A 16650-nucleotide genomic window follows, 5' to 3' on the forward strand; every position below is an offset into this window, starting at 1 on the left:
AGACCTGGGAACGCGCGCCCGCGTGGGCACGACGTCCGGTCCCGAGCGGGCGGAGGAGTGCATGGGGGGACCTCCGGGTGGGACCTGGGTGGAGGAGTCCTGAGGCCGAGGCTGAGATAGACAGCCAGACGGAGACAAGAGACAGGGACACAAGGGGGCAAAAAAGAGGCTGAACACAGCGGGGGGCAGGGACACGGACGCCCAGCCGGCAGAGACAGGACAGGCAGAGGTGACCTACGGGACAGACGGGAACCAGAGGCCGCCGTCCTCGTTGGGGGAGGAGTCATAGCGCCCTCTGCGTGTCCTGACAGGGGGCGGGGGAGCCAGTGTCACCGAGCTCCATGGGGGTCCACAGGCGTCTGTGGTAGCCACAGTTCCTCTTGGGGAGTCAGGGCGCTCTCTGGCGGATCACAGAGTCCGGGGGCGGGTGGACTCTCAGCGGCCCTTGGGGTATTCGCAGATCTCTATGCGTCCTGGCATCAGAAGGGTGTTCATAACTATTTGAGGGGGGTGTCAGTGCCTTTCAGGAAGGTGGGAACGCTGAGGGACCACGACATCACGGGGGGCTGTGTCACAGAGGCCCTTGAGGTGTTCGCAGAGCCTCTAAGTATTCGGCCCCACAGGGGGTTCACAGCCCTCTGGGGGTATCGTGGTGTCCCTTTGAGAAGGCAGATAGCTTGAGGGTGGGGGGGCCAAGGGGTCCTTTGGATGACAGGTGCTCCAGGGGGCCTCAAAGCAGCTCTCTGGGGCTATCACATCCCTCTGTTGGGGCGGGGGTGTCCCTGCGTCCGTCACACCCCTCCTGGGCAGGAGCTCGAGGCACCGAAGGAGGCGCAGGGCAGTGTCGGGGCAGGGGGCCCAGATGGCGACGCGCGCGACGCCAGCAAAGACTTCTCGTGAGGCGGATGCACTGGATGAACGTGTGCCTTGATGTGTGAGAAGCGCCCCGCCCGGTCCCCGCCCGGCCCCCGCCCGGCCCGCGGGCTCAGGCCGCCCCGCAGCGCCCCCGCCGCTCGCGCCTCTGCAGCCTCCGAAGGCGCCTCGTCCACGCATCCCGCCAAGGCAACACGAGGCTCCCGCGGGCGGCGCTGAGCCCGGGCCCCCGGCCCTCGGGACCCGCGGCCGCGGCCCCCGGTCCGCCCCCCAGCAGCAGGTAGCGGCGGTCCGGTAGTAGGCGCGGGCAGCCGCAGGCGGCGTCCCGCGCAGGCACCCACAGCGCGCTGCTCCCGCGCCGCGCGCGCTCCTCGCTGCTCCGGAACACGGCAAGCACGGCCACCGGGAAGCGCGTCCAGGAGCCGCGCGCCTCGCCGCGCGCGCGCACCGCCACCTGCACCGCTGCGGGGGAAGGCGAGAGGGGGCGGGGTCAGGCGGGGCGGGGCCCGGAGGGGGCGGGCCGCGCAGAGGAGGACACGGCGCCCGCGGGGGTGGGAGGCGGGGTGGAGGAGGAACACAAAGAGGACACGCCGCAGCGGGAGCACGAAGAGGCCACGGGGGCTGACAGGGCGGGGCCGGCGACAGCGTAGGACCTGAGGGCCAGGGGATGGCCTTGGGGTCCAGCGAGGGTCAGGGTATACGGAGAGAAAGTAGGGCAAGGTGAGGAGGACGGGGGCAGGAGGCCTGAGGGTGGCCTACCGTAGTCCTTCCTGCAGAACTTCTTCAAGCTGATGCGGTAGCTGCCACGGGCAGGTTTGCAGTGCAAGTTGCAGTCTGGGAGGAGGGCGCAGGAGGAGGTTGGCACCGATCTGCACCTCCTTCTCCCACCCTCTCCTCCTCCCCTCCTGAAATCCATAGCCCCCTCCAGCCAAGGACATGCCCCCTCTGGAACCTCCACTCACCCTGGGGCTCCACAGGGCTGCTCTCCTCAGTGGGTCCAGGGACAGGGGTCTCTGTGGAGAGGATGAGATAAAGGCCTTCCTTTGAAGGGAGCCAAGGGAATCTGCAGGGCTCAGGGGACAGTTGAGGGGGGCAGGGGGATCTGCGGGGCCCAGGTAGGCAGCAGCAGGGAGCTGGGTTGACCTTGGCTGAGGTGGTCTAAGCAGGGCAGCATCACTCACTAACGCAGGGTGCCACTGGAGAGCGGCTCTGCTGGAAGCCAGGGGCACAGCGGTTGCAGGTGAGGCCAGTGACGCCATCCTTGCAGGGACACTGGCCTGTGGTCTGGTTGCAGGTTTTGCCAGCAGCACCAACAGGGTGACAGTCACAGGCTGAGGATAGAAGTGGGATGGTCAGAAGCCCATCTAGGAATGTGGGAAACCAGAAGGTGAGGGTGTGCAGGTAGCTGGCAGCAGGCTCACCCCTACAAGCGCGGCGGTCACTCAGGGCACGGCCTGGGTCTCGATAGAAGCCCTCCTGGCAGTAGTGGCAGTGCCGGCCGGCAGTATTATGCCGGCAGTTGAGGCAGACACCTCCACTACGGCGGCCAGACAGTCGGTACAGCTCCATGTTGAAGCGGCAGCGGCGGGCATGGCCATTGCAGGAGCAAGCTGCAGGGAGGGATGAGTCAGGGACAGGCTGGCCTGGTCTCAGATCCCCAGGCCACCCTCCAAGGCCTCACCAAGGCAGGCGTGGGCTTCCCGGGCTGTGGCCCGCTGCCATGGCCTGTCGCAGTAGAAGGGCTTGCAGCGGCCGCAGTCGGGGCCCTCGGTGCCATGCCGGCAGTCGCAGATCAAATGGCCCTGGGTGTCCAGCAGGCACCTGGAGGCATGCCCATTGCACTTGCAGCGCCCGCCCACCTGGAGCTCAGCGGCTGAGTAAGAGTAAGGGACCATGGCTGTGGCGTCCCTCGTGTCCCCCAGCATGGTAGGCCTTGTGAGCACTACTTGAATGTCTGTGGCGGTCACCCAGTCTTGGAGCACCGGGCTGCTGTCCAGATCCAGGCCTGGCGGGCTGCCGTCCTGCACGCTGAAGGCCAGAAGGCCACCCCCATCAGGCTGGGCCTGGGGCTCAGGGAAGCACAGGGCTTCGGGCCCCAGGCCAACTGGGCCATCTGCAGGGGCAGGCACGCGGCCATAGTCCAGGCCACAGCGGGAGGAGAAGAAGCCCAGTGGGGTCCAGCTTCGGCCATGGTCCTGCGACTTGAGCAGGGCCACCGAAGTGGGGGGTGCAGAGCAGAAGCGCAGGCTCACGAACACCAGCTCAAAAGCCTTGCCGAGGGGCACTGTGAGGGTCACGTTGAGGGGCACCTGCGTCAGCGAGTCCGAACGCCAGCACACCGGGCTTGTGGTGCCCCCTGCGGAGGTCAGGAGGCTGGCAGGGTGTGCCCGCCGCGGGTCCGAAGCGTCGCAGGCCCGCGTGGCCGGCCGCCCGCACGTGCTGGACGCCAGCACCTCGCGGCCCAAGGCCGCGTTCACCAGGCCGGGCACGCAACCGCGGGGCGCGCCCCCCTCGTCATGGCAGGGGTCGGCGGGCCCCGGCGGCCCCGGGCTCAGCGCGGCCGAGATTGTGCCCGCGGCCAGCAGCAGCCCCCAGGGCCAGCCGGGCATGGCCGGAGCCGCTGTGGGTCAGCCGGCCGGGGGCCCACGCCGCTGCCCTCGGGAGAGAGAGCCCGATCCGAGGCTCTGCCCGCTGGCCCGCGGTGCCGAGCAACCAGAGCCCCGGGCCGCTCCAGTCAGGGCCCAGAGGTGGGCGCAGCCGCCGTTACGCCCCGGGCCGAGCGGAGCAGCGGGGATGTCGGCGCGTCCTCCCGCTAGGCCTGGAGCGTTGACAGGCGTCGCCCCCGCTCTCGGCGCCTCCGCCCGCAGAGGCCCCACCCGCCGCCCGCCGCTCGCACTCACCCACCGAGGGCCGGGTCGAGCAGGTCTCCCGGCCTCCCGGGACTGGCCGAGGGCGGGCGGGGCCTGGGGCGCCCCGGCCACCGCCTCCTCCCGGCTGCAGCGAGGGCGGGCAAGCTGTGCCAGTAGAGGGTGGGGGGCGCAGCAGGCGCAAGCCTGGGCGCAGCCGGGGGCGGGGCTGCTCGGGCCGGGAGGGAGGGAGGGAGGGAGCGGAGGGGAGGGGGCCGGGGAGGGGGCCTCGTCGGCAGAGCCGGAATCAGAAGCAGATTCAGACACTGGCTGGGCCAGCGGGGGAGGGGGCTGGGAGGCCCTGGAGCCGGGGGAGGGGCCGGGGAGCCAGGAATGTGCTAGCGGGAGGGCTCTGGAGGGGGTGGTTCAGCCACGCAGCCCGTGGGGGACCACCCAGCCGGCCCTCGGCCTGCCTCCAGGCTTTGACTGCTCCTGGGGTTGTGCCACGTGCCGGGTGGGGGTCTGGCTGCCTCCTCCCTCAGGCCCATCAGGCAGGCTGGGCCCTGGATCTGAAGGTGGGACCCTCATGCTCCCATTGGTCCCTACAGGGCACACTCAGCACAGAGGGAGCCAAGCTGGGCTGGTGGTTGTGGGGTGTCCCCAGGGCAGCAGTCTGCTGTAGTAAAAAGAACCCAGGATTGGGGCCAGGTCTGATTTTGAATCCAAGCTGCTTCAGTTTCTAGTTGTGTGGTTTCAGTTCCTCAACCTGCCCAAGCTTCAGTTTCCTCATCAGCCAGATGCCTATTATTCAACTTTGCCAAGCTGTTGGGATTTCATGAGCCACATAGGTATTGGATGTAGCCAGGGAGCTCAACAGACTGGAGTCTCTCCTTGATGGAGGAGGCAAAGCATCCCAGGAAGGGTCAGCCCCATGCAAAGGGGGCAGGGAACATGGGAATATATCCCACCTGGGAGCAGCTCTGAGGCCTGAAGTTCTAAATGGGAGGCTGACCCCAGGCCAAGCCCAGCTGTCAGTGGAGGACACCACATGGGTGTGTCTGTGTAGGCGGGGCTGCCACCTTCGGTTGGGCCAGAGACACTGCAAGGACAGATAAGAAGAGGATGGAGAGAAGCAGAATCCTTGTGCTATTTAGGAGAGGAGGAGCAGGAGGACATAGAAGCCTCCCAGGGGACACTGAAGGAGAAGAGGACACACGAGGGCTTGACCTTGGAGAAGGAGCAGCAGGAAGACAGGGTGATTGATGGGCTACCTGGAGTGACTGACACTCTCTGGTCAGGCCCTTCACCAGGCCTAACCAGCACAAATGCAGGGGTGAGGGGTGAAGGGACTGAAGGGATAATAGGAGACTTTGGAAAGACTAAGCCAGGAGGGCCAGAGGGGCTGCTGGCCTCTCTCTTCTTCTCTGGCAGCAACAGGAAGGCTGAGGGTGCCCCTCACCCCACAAAGCAGGTGCCACTGGGGCCTGTCCCTCAACTTCCCAATAAAGAGAATGTGTCCCTTATAACAAACAGCCATGCACGAATGAGGTAGCTGGCGGGGAACACCGTTCTGCTCTGGGATGGGTCAAGTTCAGAAAGAGCACCTTCCCAACCATTCTCTTCAAGGTTCTTCTGATCATCAGCCTCAAACATGCTTGGGATGGGGGGAGCTCTGGTGGGAGAGAGGGAGGTGCGATAGATCCTTCTCGGACTGTTAGAAGCAAGGAGGTGGCCACAGTGGGGAGAAATGCCCAGGCCCAAGCCAGTGGTTCCCCAGGGCCTGAGACAAGACTCCAGGGAAACCTTGGCTGGCTGGACTTCAGGACTCCTGCTGGGAAGGAGGAAAGCAGGGAGCAGCTCCCCCTCCCGAGCCTTGCAGACTTTGTGTGCAGCACAGCCTCCTCGTGAGTTGGGGGTAGGGTGTGCAGAACATCTGGTGGCCTCTGGTGTGGGTGAAGGTCCCCAGGGCTCATCCTGCAGAGTGTTCATCGGGGTCAGCAGGCAGGTACCTGGCCCAGAGCGTCGTTGCCCCACTAGCTCCCCAGGGAGGTGGCTGCAGGCAGCCCAGGCTCTTTTCTGGAGTGGCCCTAGGTGTGCTTTCTATTCTGGCCCCGGGGGCAGCCCTGGCAGATGGTGTGATGGGAGTTAGGGAGGGCCTTCCTCACAGCCCCCCACCCAGGCTCAGTGCTCCTTGGGACTCAGCCATCTGTCCCCAGTCCTTGACTAGGGCCTCTCAGACCTCACATCTCTCTGCTGGCCCTGCCCCTTCCTGGCACCTTAGAAGAGGCTCAGCCTCTAGTTCCCCACCTGCAACTCCTCAGGCTGCTGCAGGCCTCCCCTCCCCTGCCCCCACTCAGAGTGACAGCTGCTAGCTCTGGGGCTCCAGGAACCTCTCTGGGGGAAAAGGGACCGAGGGGGGTCCTGATATGTCTCAGGGGGCTGGGGTCTTTCTCTTAAAAGGCCAACTGATAAAATACTCCCGGCTTAGCCCAGGACTTACTGTCCCCACCAGACTTTTGCAAGCCACCACTTGTTCATATATAGCACAAACATTTACTGAGCGCCTATTTTGCCTCGAGGGGCTTCCAAACCAGTGGGGTTTGGACAGCTAGGGGAGGAGGACACAGACCACTGTGCCTTGCCCCGAGAAGGGTAGCCACGTCAAGTCCCCGGCCTGCCGCCGCCCAGGACCCTGCATACCCTGCAGGCCCCCCGTGCCATGCAGACTGCCGCCAGCCCCGCGCTCAGCCAGGACGGCTCTGCGCGCCAAGCGAAATGCTCAAAAGCAACATGGGCGGAGGCGGGTGCGAGAGCGGGAGAGCTGAGTCGGGGGAGGGGAGGGAGATGGCTCGAAGTGCCCAAAGCTTGGGCATCCTGAGGGTTCAGAACAGTTTGGGGACGGCGTCTGGGGAGGAGGCTTCCGCCACACGCGCTTGGCACTGCGCCAGCCGGGCCCAGGCGAGATCCGGAGGGAGGAGGCGCCGGCTCGCCGTGACCTCGCAGGGGAGAGGGCTTGGCGCGTGGGTTCAGGGCGTCCCCGGCTCCCGCCGCCCCCCGCGCCCGGCCTTCTGCCGCCGCCGCCGCCATGCGCGCCAGCACAGGAAGGCGGCGGCCAGTAGCCCGAGGCCCGCGCCGAGCCCTGGGCCAGGTCCAGGCGGGGTCCGCGCAGCGAGAAGGTGATGGCCGTGGCAGCGGCGCCTGCAAGCAGAACCACGGCGCCGAACGGCAGGAAGCAGCGCGGCCAAGAGCCCCCCGCGACGCCGGTGGCCAAGAGCAGCGAGCGTAGGGCCCCGGGGGGCTCAGGGGCCTCGGCAGGCGCAGGTGGCGAGCGCTCGGCCGCGCTCATGCTACCGAAGCGGGGTCTGCGCTCCGGGTGGGTGTGGGCGCCCCCTGCAACCCCGCTTGCCCGCCACGTCGGAGCAGATTGGCCGGCGATGCTGTGACGCCACGGGGACAGTTCTTCGCTGCAGCCTCCTGGCGTGGTGTGGAATCGAGGTGGGCGGGCGCTAACTCGCAGGGGGTCTCCCTTTTCTGCTTTGGGTGCCTTGTGTTGGGACCTACCCAGATCTCTCCCCTCATGTTATCTGCTGGCACCTCCCTGCCCATGAAGGCCCAGGTGCCCACAGAGGTCCGCAGGACACCACCAGTGCCCAGGACTGGCCAGGTGGGTCATTGAGTCAACAACCTCTGGGTGCCCATCTGCGCTTAGCTAGAGATGCAGGTGGACAGCATCCCTGACAATAAAGTGCACAATAAACTAAGACAACCAGTGGGTGAAATAATTGCAGTGAAGACCACCTGCTACGGATTCTGGGGTGGCCAGTAACAGGGGGGTGGTGGGATTTGCCCTGGAGATTAAGGGTTCCTCCAGATCCCAGCACCTGGACATAAGCTCTGGAGGCAGCAGTGGAGTGGCCAGAAGGAGGTGGTGGTACCCCAGGCTCCCTCCCTCTCTTTCTCCCCCTTCCCTGGTTTCCTGCTCTGGAGTTCCACTCCCTGGAGGCCCCCTTAGTGCAGTGAGGGCCCTGATTTTTCATTTTCTACTTTGGTCTGTCATCTGGTCCCCAGCAGCTCCAAGGACCTGGGACTCCATGTCCAAGGTTTCTGGCCTGTTGGACTGTGGGGCCCTTTACAAGTAGGGCCTCCTGCAGGGTGGGGCTACCCTGAGGCGGCTTCAACTTCACCCAGTTCATCCCCCATACCTGCAGCACTTCATCAGGCTTGCAGAAAACCTGGCCTTCTCCAGGAGTCATCTGCCTCCTGGGCCTGGGCTTCTCAGGGCAGAAGCAGGTGTTATTTGGTCTCACATCACTGTCCACACAAAGGGCTACTGCCCTAGCTCTGAGGGTTGTGCCTGGTCCACACAGGTACTCACTAAAGGCTCATGAAAGGGACACTGCTGCCTCAAAGCCCTCACCAGGGTGCAGAGCTGTGAAGCATCTAACACCACCTTATTCATCTTCAGCCCAGTGGTAATAACCACTACCCCAGTATGACAGTGGGGACAACACTGGGAACTGAGGCTCAGAGTCTTCAAGAATCTTGCTGGAAGTCCCAGAGCAGCAAACAAGTCATGATGTAAACCCAAGATGTGTGACCTGTAAACCCAGAGGCTGTGACCTTGACCTCTACACTTTCTTGCCTTCCAAGAAACAGTGCCTCCTTCAACAGGGGAGGTAGGAGCCTTGGAAGTGACAGTGGAGCAGGGGAGGGGTGGACTCAGTCTGGGGGGCCCACATAAGCCACAGCAATGGCACAGGAGCAGGTGGTGGGCATGGGTGCCAGGAAAGATGGCTGTGGGCAGACAGTGGACGTCCACTGCAATACTGGCTTGTGGCTTTTTTGTCTTTTGATAAGCCCGGTACAAATGTAGGCACTTGTGGGGAGAGGTTTCAGGTATGCTAGGGCCAGTGCATGAGGCAAGTCCCCAGGGCAGCCCACCTTGAGTGGCTTTGCCCCCTCCCTTCAGTACACAAGGGATATGCCTATTCTTGGTAAATATACTTGATATATTCTTGGTATATAATAAACACAAAGAAGAAAACAAACATGCACCAAGTCGCACCTTGGTATGATTTAAATATATAAACTTTCTAAAGTAGTTTTAATGTCACACAAGTAGCTTTTAAGTGTACAGCAAGAGAAAACAGAAGTAGCTAAGAAAAGCCCCCACCAGTCTCAGGTCTCCTGAGCCTGTGGAAAGCCAAGCCAAGCTGAGCCCTGACCAGCAGCTTTAGCAGCCATTAGAAAGGCCCTAAGTTCCTCAGGAAGAGCCAGGGGGCAGTCCCCGCCCCTTGGAAACCTGGTTTCCTAAGGGGGTACAGGCATCTCTGGGCCCCTGGCTCACTGTACCAGTGAAAGTCCCCTCAATGCCCATTCATTTGATTCCTCCTAGGGAAGGGGGGCTCTCACCGACAGTCAGGCTAGAGGCAGAGCCAGCCTGCCTTTGCTGCAGGGTTCTGGGGGACTGGGGGTGGGCCTGGCCATGGGAAGGGCTCAGTCAGCAGGCTTATCTTCTCGTAGGATGGTGAGGAAGCGCTGGCCTCCCTCACAGAGCAGGCTGTGGACAGCCCGGCACAGCGCTAGCCAGGGTGGCCCCAGCGGCTCCTGCTTGCTCACCAGGGGGAGGAGTTCGGCCATCAGGACCTGGTGGGTGGTGCAGGACCAAGGTCTCAAGGGGGCCCTGTCCCAGCTGGCCCAGGGCCCCCAGAGGAGGGCTCAAACCAGGGCCGGCTTTGAGGCACCATGCCCCAGCCCATCCCTCTTCCAGAAGCTCCAGCACCCTCACAGGGGCACAGGCCCAGCAGCTCCCACCCTTCCCTGGTGGGTCTTGGTGGGAGGAGCACAGATAGGCTCTTGAGGCCAAGCCCTCATGAGGCTCCAGACCTAGAGTCCTCCCCAGGGCCCACGGCTCCCCGACACTCAGTCACCCACTCCCTACTCTAGAAGTACCTTTTCCAGGTGGATCTGCTGGTGCAGCATGGCCACCCGCAGCCTGAGGGCCGCCAGGGTCTGCAGCTCCTGGGTACTAGAGTAGAGAAGCAACTGGGGGCTCCAGATAGGGTCTGCTCCTCCTCCACAGGGCAAGGAGGCCCTGGGGAACCTCCCCTCAGGCCACGGCCCCAGCTGCTGTTCCACCACTGTTGCGAGGACAGGGGATATGGCCTCACAGGGCACAAGCCAGGCACCTCCTCCCCAGGCCCCTTTAAGGGGGTGCAAAGTCTCCCCTTGCCTCCTGTATGAAGCCCTATTGTCCATAAACAACTAACTCTTGCAATACCAGGCATCTGCCAGTACCTCTCTGATTGTCACAAGGCACTTTTTCAATAACTGGATAAATAAGTAAGCTACTCGGAGTGGTGGGGTCTGTGTGTCGGGAGAGAAATTGGAGCAGGGGTGCTGTGCTGGCCAGCTCCACAGCACAACTGCAGAGAACTCAGAATGCAGTGGGGTGACACAGGGAAGGGCCGTCCTGCCCGCCTGCCTCTGTTCCCAAGCTGCTGCTAAAGTCCCAACACCACCCCGTGGCTAGAGGATTTTGACCCCAGACTTCAGCACGGGCGGGGCAGGCCTCACCTGTGCATAGCTCCCGCAGCCTGTGGAGACACTGCCCCACGATGGCCTGCAGCTCCTCCAAGGTGAGCAGGCAGCGGTACTCCTGCATCCAGTCCTTGGGGTCTACACGAGAGCCAGGGGGAGCAGGCCAGGTCCACGCTGGTCCTGAAGCCTTCCCCACCCTGACCAGAGACGCAACTGAGGGCCCACTAACCTGCCGTGAGCTCTTCCCCCATTCGAAGTCTTAGCAGCAAGCAGGCCTTCTGCAGGTGCCGCACCTCTGCCTCCACCTCGGTGGCACTGAGCCTGGGGCCAGGCCAGCCTGACTGCATGCGGGTCATGGAAAGTCCCCTGTGGTCAGGCCCCTCCGCTTTCCCCAAGGGCTGGGTCCTGGAGTAGCTCTGGCCCTTCCTGGAGTTGTTCCTCCTCAGACTCGCCAGGTTTAGAGCCAGAACCTCTGCCCCCCACCCCTCACTCCCCCAAGCCCCGCAAGGATACAGTTGTCTGCATTTTCTGGAGGAACTGCGTTTTGGCGGTGGTAGCAGCATCCACAGAATCACTGGTCTGTGTAGAGCTGAGCTGGGCCCACAGGCTGGGATACACACATGCACAGCCCACAAACCAGAAAGCAACGTGGTTACTACAGCCAGCTGGGCTGGGCCACGAGAAGTAGGCAAGGGCCAGGGTAGCAGCCCCAGCCTGGGGTGTCTGGCTCTTCTGAATGTCAGGAGGGGCCTTTGGGTGTCCTGGGGAACCGAGGGGGACACTGTCCATGAAAAGGGGACAGAGCTGACCCACTCTGGGAAATGCTAGGAGAGAATTCAAGGAAAAGGGGAGAGGAGCCAGCAGTGACTGGTGACTAAAATGTCTGGTAAGAGCTTTGGATGCTGGCTCTGTGCCAGGCACAGCACAAGCACCCGAAAAGCCACCACCTCGTTTAACCCCTACAACACCTCTAGAAGCTGGTACTATTATTGTCATCTTCACAAGGAAGACAAATGGGGACTTGGAGACACTAAGTGCCTTGGGGCCTCAGAAGCTGCTGGCTGAGTCTAAGGTGACTACAGCCGTCCTAGGGAGGCTGACTCTCCTAATGTGGAGTGTCACCACCCAGCAAAGAAAGCCAAGGGACCCGTGGGAAGTCTTACCAGTGGGAAGCCTCAGCCTCCCTGCTCTCCACACTCCCTTGGTCTCCCCTCCCCCTTCACCCAGCCACAAGACTCAGCCTCACCGGGAATTCCGGGAAGCCGCTTTCCTGAAGGCCTCAGGCAGCTGCAGCAGGATCCTGTCAGGGAAGCCGGTGCTCAGAGCAGCTCTGTCTCACTCTGGGGGCTGCAGGCCCCACTCCCTACTCAGAGCCCAGTGAGAGATGAAGCTCACCCACCCCTCAGACAGGGCTTCCAGGGTGACCACAGGAGCCAGCCCAGTCCAGGTACCACCTGGCAGAGAGAAGAGAAAGCAGAGCCCAGGCCTTCGAGAGCTCATGTGGAGCCCTGGGGCTGGGTGGATAAGTGGATAGGGCACAGGTCACGCCCCAGTGCATCAAACATGGCACCTTCACAGCCAGCTGTTCCACTCTGCCAGCTTCTGGGCTTGCCACCCCTCATGGGGTGGCATCCTGGGGTTCCCCTGGCCCACATCCAGCTCAATGCCCTGCCCTCCCTGTCACCCCAAACCCAGACTCCTGCTGCTGCCCAGGATCTGATCAGGTAGAGACAGTAGTTCCTCTAGTGAGGGTCTGGGAAACCTACCCCTTATCCTTGAGTGTAAAAGCTTCTGGGGCCTGAGAAGCAGCCGACAGGACTATTTGTTCGTTCCTGAGGCCTGATTTAGGCTTGGTGGCTCCAGCCCCTTGCCCCATACAGGCCTGATTCCCCACTGACAGAAGCCTGCACTCAGGGAGGTCCTTGGTAGGCACCCTGGTTTGGAGGATGCCCCTGGGAGGTTCTGTCTCTGATGCACGGCTGCCAGCCCTGTGTGAGGTGCTGGGTGGGTAAGAGGCTCTGGTGGCAGGGGAAGTGGCAATGGATCCAGACTTCAGGCTGGGGGCCTTGTTTCCTTCTCCAGCCTTTGATATGCCTTTTCGCACCCGTACAGCCTTCTCCAGTGCCTGGGTCAGAAGCTCCAGCTCCTTGAGGTCTTGCGGGCTGGGTATGCATGCTGCAAAAACCAAGAGTCATGTAGAGGTCGCTCACCACTTCATGTCTGAAGACAGGCCAGAGGTGGCACCTGGAGAAGGTAGATAGCTGAGGTTTACCTGCAGATGGGGCCTCTTCATTAGTTTCTGGCCCTGGGGTTGGCTCCGGAGCCAGGGTCTCGGCTGGTTCCCTGTGAAGACACAAGGCAGCCGTGGCACGGCCAGGGCCCAACAGGCCCCCAAGGCCGCCTGGCCTAGGGGCAGACCCGCAGTCTCAGAGCCTGCAGAAAAAGCGGGGAGCACTGACAACCCGCAACTCCGAAGTGAGAGCTGGGCCGGGCCTCCCGGCCCGGGGTCGCTAAGCGGGGTTCTGACGGCCCGAGGGAGGCCTAGCCAGGTGGTCCCGGGGTCCGCGTACCAGGCACGCAGCAGCCGCCGGGAGACTCGCAGGCTCCGCTCCAGCTGCCGCTGTCGCTCGGCGCAGGAGTCCAGGGCGTCACGCAGCTCGGCCACTAGCCTGGAAAGGACGCACCAGAGGCTCAGCACCCTGGCCAGCCTCGGGCCGCGCAGCCTCCCGCCCCCTCCAGCGGCGCAGGACCCACCGGCGCGAGCTGCCGGCAAGCAACGTGAAGGCGGTATCCATTCTTCGCGATCTGCCGCCGCCGTCAAATCCCGCCCCTTCCGGCCTAGAAGACCGCCCCTTCCGGCCGGACTGCCCAATTCCGAGCCCAGAGTTCAGGGCCCGCCCTACCCGATGATGATCCCGCCTCAAGGCCCCCCATTTCCCGCGGGGTCCAAGCCATGACTCCGGTTCTGAGCTCGGGCCGGGGGCAGCGGAGGGAACACGGGTGAGGACCTCGGGTGACGCGCAGGCTTCTGGGTTGGATAACCGGGTAGATGGTGGCACCTGTGATCGCTTAACGGTTGGCTTCGTCTTTGTAGTGAAGGCGCTCTAAAGCAGGGCCCTGCTGCCTTGCTGACCCCGGGCCACCTAGCACAGGGCAAGGCACATGGAGTGGCCCAGTAGGTATTTACTGCAGTCGATAGAAGTGAGGATTACATGTGTGTTGGGAGCAGGGACAAGGGAGGAGGGAGTGTTCACTTTTGGGTATGTTGGTGAGGTGATGACATCCAGGGGAGGCATCAGTGGGCACCTGGGCAGAGGCGAATGAAGCCCAGGAGCCAAGGATGTGGCACATGGAGCAATGGGCCTGGGCGAGCTGGTCCAAGGTGTGCATGGATGGGGACAGGTGAGGGGGAGCTGGAGCCCAGAGAGGTGGAGGGACAGCAGAGCCTGGTGTCACAGAAACCACAGGAGGCTATCCCAGGAGGGAATGTCTGCGGGTTGGGGGAACGGGGCCTTCAGAGAATCAGGAGACACTTGGCGAGGAGGGATTGTAGGGACAGATGCTGGCTGGGAGGAGTGGTTCGGGCAGCAGGGTCCACTGTAATTGGAGATAACAGGAAAAACAGATGAATGCCAACCCCTCAGGGGCCAAGAAATCTCAGGGGAGAGCAGGACAGGTGACAAACCTGGGAGGGGTTGTTTCAAGTTGGCGAGGTGTCCGTTTCACAGTGCTGATAGGAAGGTGCTGCAGCAGAGGACAGAGACACAAAGGAGGGGAGTTGAGGGTGCCAGGCAGAGAAGGAGAAGGGGGTGAGGACCTAGGCAGCCCTGGGACTGCCCTTAGGGTGGGCCCCTCCATCGGTAGTGGCCTGTTTTCTTGCCTAGTGCGGGGAGGCTGACAGCATTCTGACTAAAATGAGATTCTCTGTGAGGTAGGAGGGAAGGGAAGAGGGCTTCAGTCAGTGCTTAGAAGATGCAGGGAGACCCCACCCCACCCCACGGTCAGGTGGTACTAGGTCCCCACTGGAGTGGGAGAAGGCAGTTCAGTCATGCACATCACGTGGCTGCTACTACCCGCATCACATTTAGTCCTCACAACACCCCTGTGAGGTAGGTATTATTGCCCCATCTTACAGATGAGGAAACTGAGGCTCACACATGCCTAGGGGCACACAGTCAACAGGGAGGTCTGCAATCCCTATGCTGGGATTCCCTTACTCAACCATGCCTGACCCAGGATGGTCAGAATTCTACTACAGTAGCAAAAAGAGCTCCTACAGGGAAATCAACACCCAGAAAAGCCTCACAGAGTCAGCATCTCCCTGTCCCTGTCGTTTTGGTTCAAGAGCATTTGGGGGACACTCCTGGCTAAGTGGTTCTTTCTGACATTTTCGAGAGGAAGCAAAAGCTATCAGCAGGGCTCCACGTCGGCACCAGCTGCGGAGCAAAATGGAGGCGCTGATTTTGGAACCCTCCCTGTATACTGTCAAAGCCATCCTGATTCTGGACAATGATGGAGATCGACTTTTTGCCAAGTACTATTACGACACCTACCCCAGTATCAAGGAGCAAAAGGCCTTTGAGAAGAACATTTTCAACAAGACCCACCGGACTGACAGTGAAATTGCCCTCTTGGAAGGCCTGACAGTGGTATACAAAAGCAGCATCGATCTCTATTTCTATGTGATCTGCAGCTCTTGTGAAAATGAGCTGATGCTCATGGCTGTTCTGAATTGCCTCTTTGACTCCTTGAGCCAGACGCTGAGAAAAAATGTAGAAAAGCGAGCTCTGCTGGAGAACATGGAGGGGCTCTTCTTGGCTGTGGATGAAATCGTAGACGGAGGGGTGATCCTGGAGAGCGATCCCCAGCAAGTGATACACTGGGTGGCATTAAGGGGAGAAGATGTACCCCTTACAGAGCAGACCGTGTCTCAGGTGCTGCAGTCAGCCAAAGAACAGATCAAGTGGTCACTCCTTTGGTGAAGACCCCACTGTTCCTGGCTCCTCACTCCCTCAAAAAATCCACGTCTGCTGTAACTTCTCATCCAGCCCCACAAATGATGCTCTCAGGGTCATCTCGGGGATAACAGGGATCCTTAAATCTCCATCCTTTCTGTGGTTGCCCCCTCGCAAACCCGTATACGCTTCCCGTTCCTTCTCACTCTTTTTTGCAGTCCTGGGAGTAAAGCTCTTAGCAGATTTGGACACAGGGCAGGGGAAGCACCCTCTTCCTTGCTCGACTGGATTATACTCCCATGCTCTCCTATCCCCCATATTTTCTCCTCCACTTCTGTGCCCTTTGCTGCAGCTACACTTCAGATCAAAGCAGGAGAAAGAATGTGCTGAGTGTTTTCCTCCCTTTGCCTTTACCCGGCCTTCATCCCAACAGTCCATATGTCCAGCAAGGGGAGAGAGAGAGAATTCTTTTCTATAGAAGGAGTGCGGGTGGGGAGAGGCATATGAAATCTCAGCCACAGCGCCGCTTGCTGGACTTGGTATTTTCTCCCATTCCTTTTTACTGCCCAGGCCTCCAGCCTTGGAAAAAAGATTGGGAACAGCTCATAGTCAGGGGACAGAGTGGAAGGAGCAGTGATTTAAATATTATTGGACAGAGCTTATAAAATTCTGTATTTCAGACACAGCTGCATTTTTTACCCTCATCCTGGCTTATACCTTCAAAACTGCTGTGGTCTGTGAGTGTTCGGTGTGGGAGTGTCTGTCTCTCCGTCTGATACCTTAACTTTCCACCTTCACTACCCCTGCGAGCTCTGCCTGGCTTGCCCTGTCTGTGCCCTGGAGCAAAGCCAGTCCCTGATCTAAAATGCCATTCCAGTCTTGGGAAGAAGAGTTTCTGCTCAGAACTGGGGATAGGGTGGAATTTATGACTTGGGCCTCTGGGCTCTCTCAGTCCCCTTCTCTCTCCCACATGCACCTCACTCCTCTGCCTTGGGTCTGCGATCTCTGCTGCTTAACCCTGTCCTCCCTCTGCCTCAGCCTTACATCCGGGCAGTAGGTCTGGGCGCCTCCCTTCCCTAGGTCGCTGAGAGAGGTGCCTTTCTTCAGAAGACCTTTGGGATTTGGCTTTCCCCAGGAAGACGGAGGATGGGACACCCACTGTTGGGTCATCTCTCCCCTTGACCCAAAACTTCCCACAAAAATGTCGCAAGAAACCTTCCTGAGACTTAGCATCCTGTCCCTACCCACTAACTGCCAGTTCTCTAAGTGGGGCGGGTAACTGGGCATCCTGGAGGGAGCATTTTTGTGTAAGAGGTGTGCGGAGTCAGCATGATAGCCACCTTCATATACTGTTCTGCGCAAAGAGGAATAAAACATTTTTTTCCAAAAAAAAAAAAAAGCTATCAGCAGGGTGAGTGTGTCAGCAGGGGAGAGAG

At 61.1% G+C, this 16650-nt stretch overlaps 2 protein-coding genes and 1 pseudogene across 3 annotated transcripts; 1 reads left to right on the forward strand and 2 right to left on the reverse strand.

Annotated features, from left to right (window-relative positions):
- Window positions 1-985: 985 nt before the first annotated feature.
- On the reverse strand, window positions 986-3482 carry NTN3 (netrin 3). Its single transcript, XM_030848536.2, has 6 exons — window positions 2555-3482; window positions 2295-2483; window positions 2055-2204; window positions 1836-1886; window positions 1633-1707; window positions 986-1335 (listed from the first exon to the last, which is right to left on the reverse strand). The coding sequence occupies exons 1-6, from the start codon at window positions 3480-3482 to the stop codon at window positions 986-988; spliced, it is 1743 nt and encodes a 580-aa protein (XP_030704396.2).
- Window positions 3483-8789: 5307 nt separating this feature from the next.
- TEDC2 (tubulin epsilon and delta complex 2) lies at window positions 8790-13081 on the reverse strand. Of its 2 annotated transcripts, XM_030848477.1 has the most exons (10): window positions 13014-13081; window positions 12830-12928; window positions 12532-12602; window positions 12026-12434; window positions 11506-11559; window positions 10773-10866; window positions 10489-10600; window positions 10296-10397; window positions 9672-9859; window positions 8790-9365 (listed from the first exon to the last, which is right to left on the reverse strand). In XM_030848477.1, the coding sequence occupies exons 1-10, from the start codon at window positions 13052-13054 to the stop codon at window positions 9216-9218; spliced, it is 1320 nt and encodes a 439-aa protein (XP_030704337.1). In that variant the 5' UTR covers window positions 13055-13081; the 3' UTR covers window positions 8790-9215. The 2 variants fall into 2 exon arrangements, with proteins under 2 accessions (XP_030704337.1, XP_060141107.1); XM_060285124.1 differs by lacking the exon at window positions 9672-9859.
- Window positions 13082-13179: 98 nt separating this feature from the next.
- LOC115848095 (coatomer subunit zeta-1 pseudogene) lies at window positions 13180-16613 on the forward strand (annotated as a pseudogene).
- The last annotated feature ends 37 nt before the right edge of the window (window positions 16614-16650 follow it).

Source organism: Globicephala melas, chromosome 15, assembly GCF_963455315.2.
Source record: "Globicephala melas chromosome 15, mGloMel1.2, whole genome shotgun sequence".
In the NCBI taxonomy this organism is placed as follows: Eukaryota; Metazoa; Chordata; class Mammalia; order Artiodactyla; family Delphinidae; genus Globicephala; species Globicephala melas.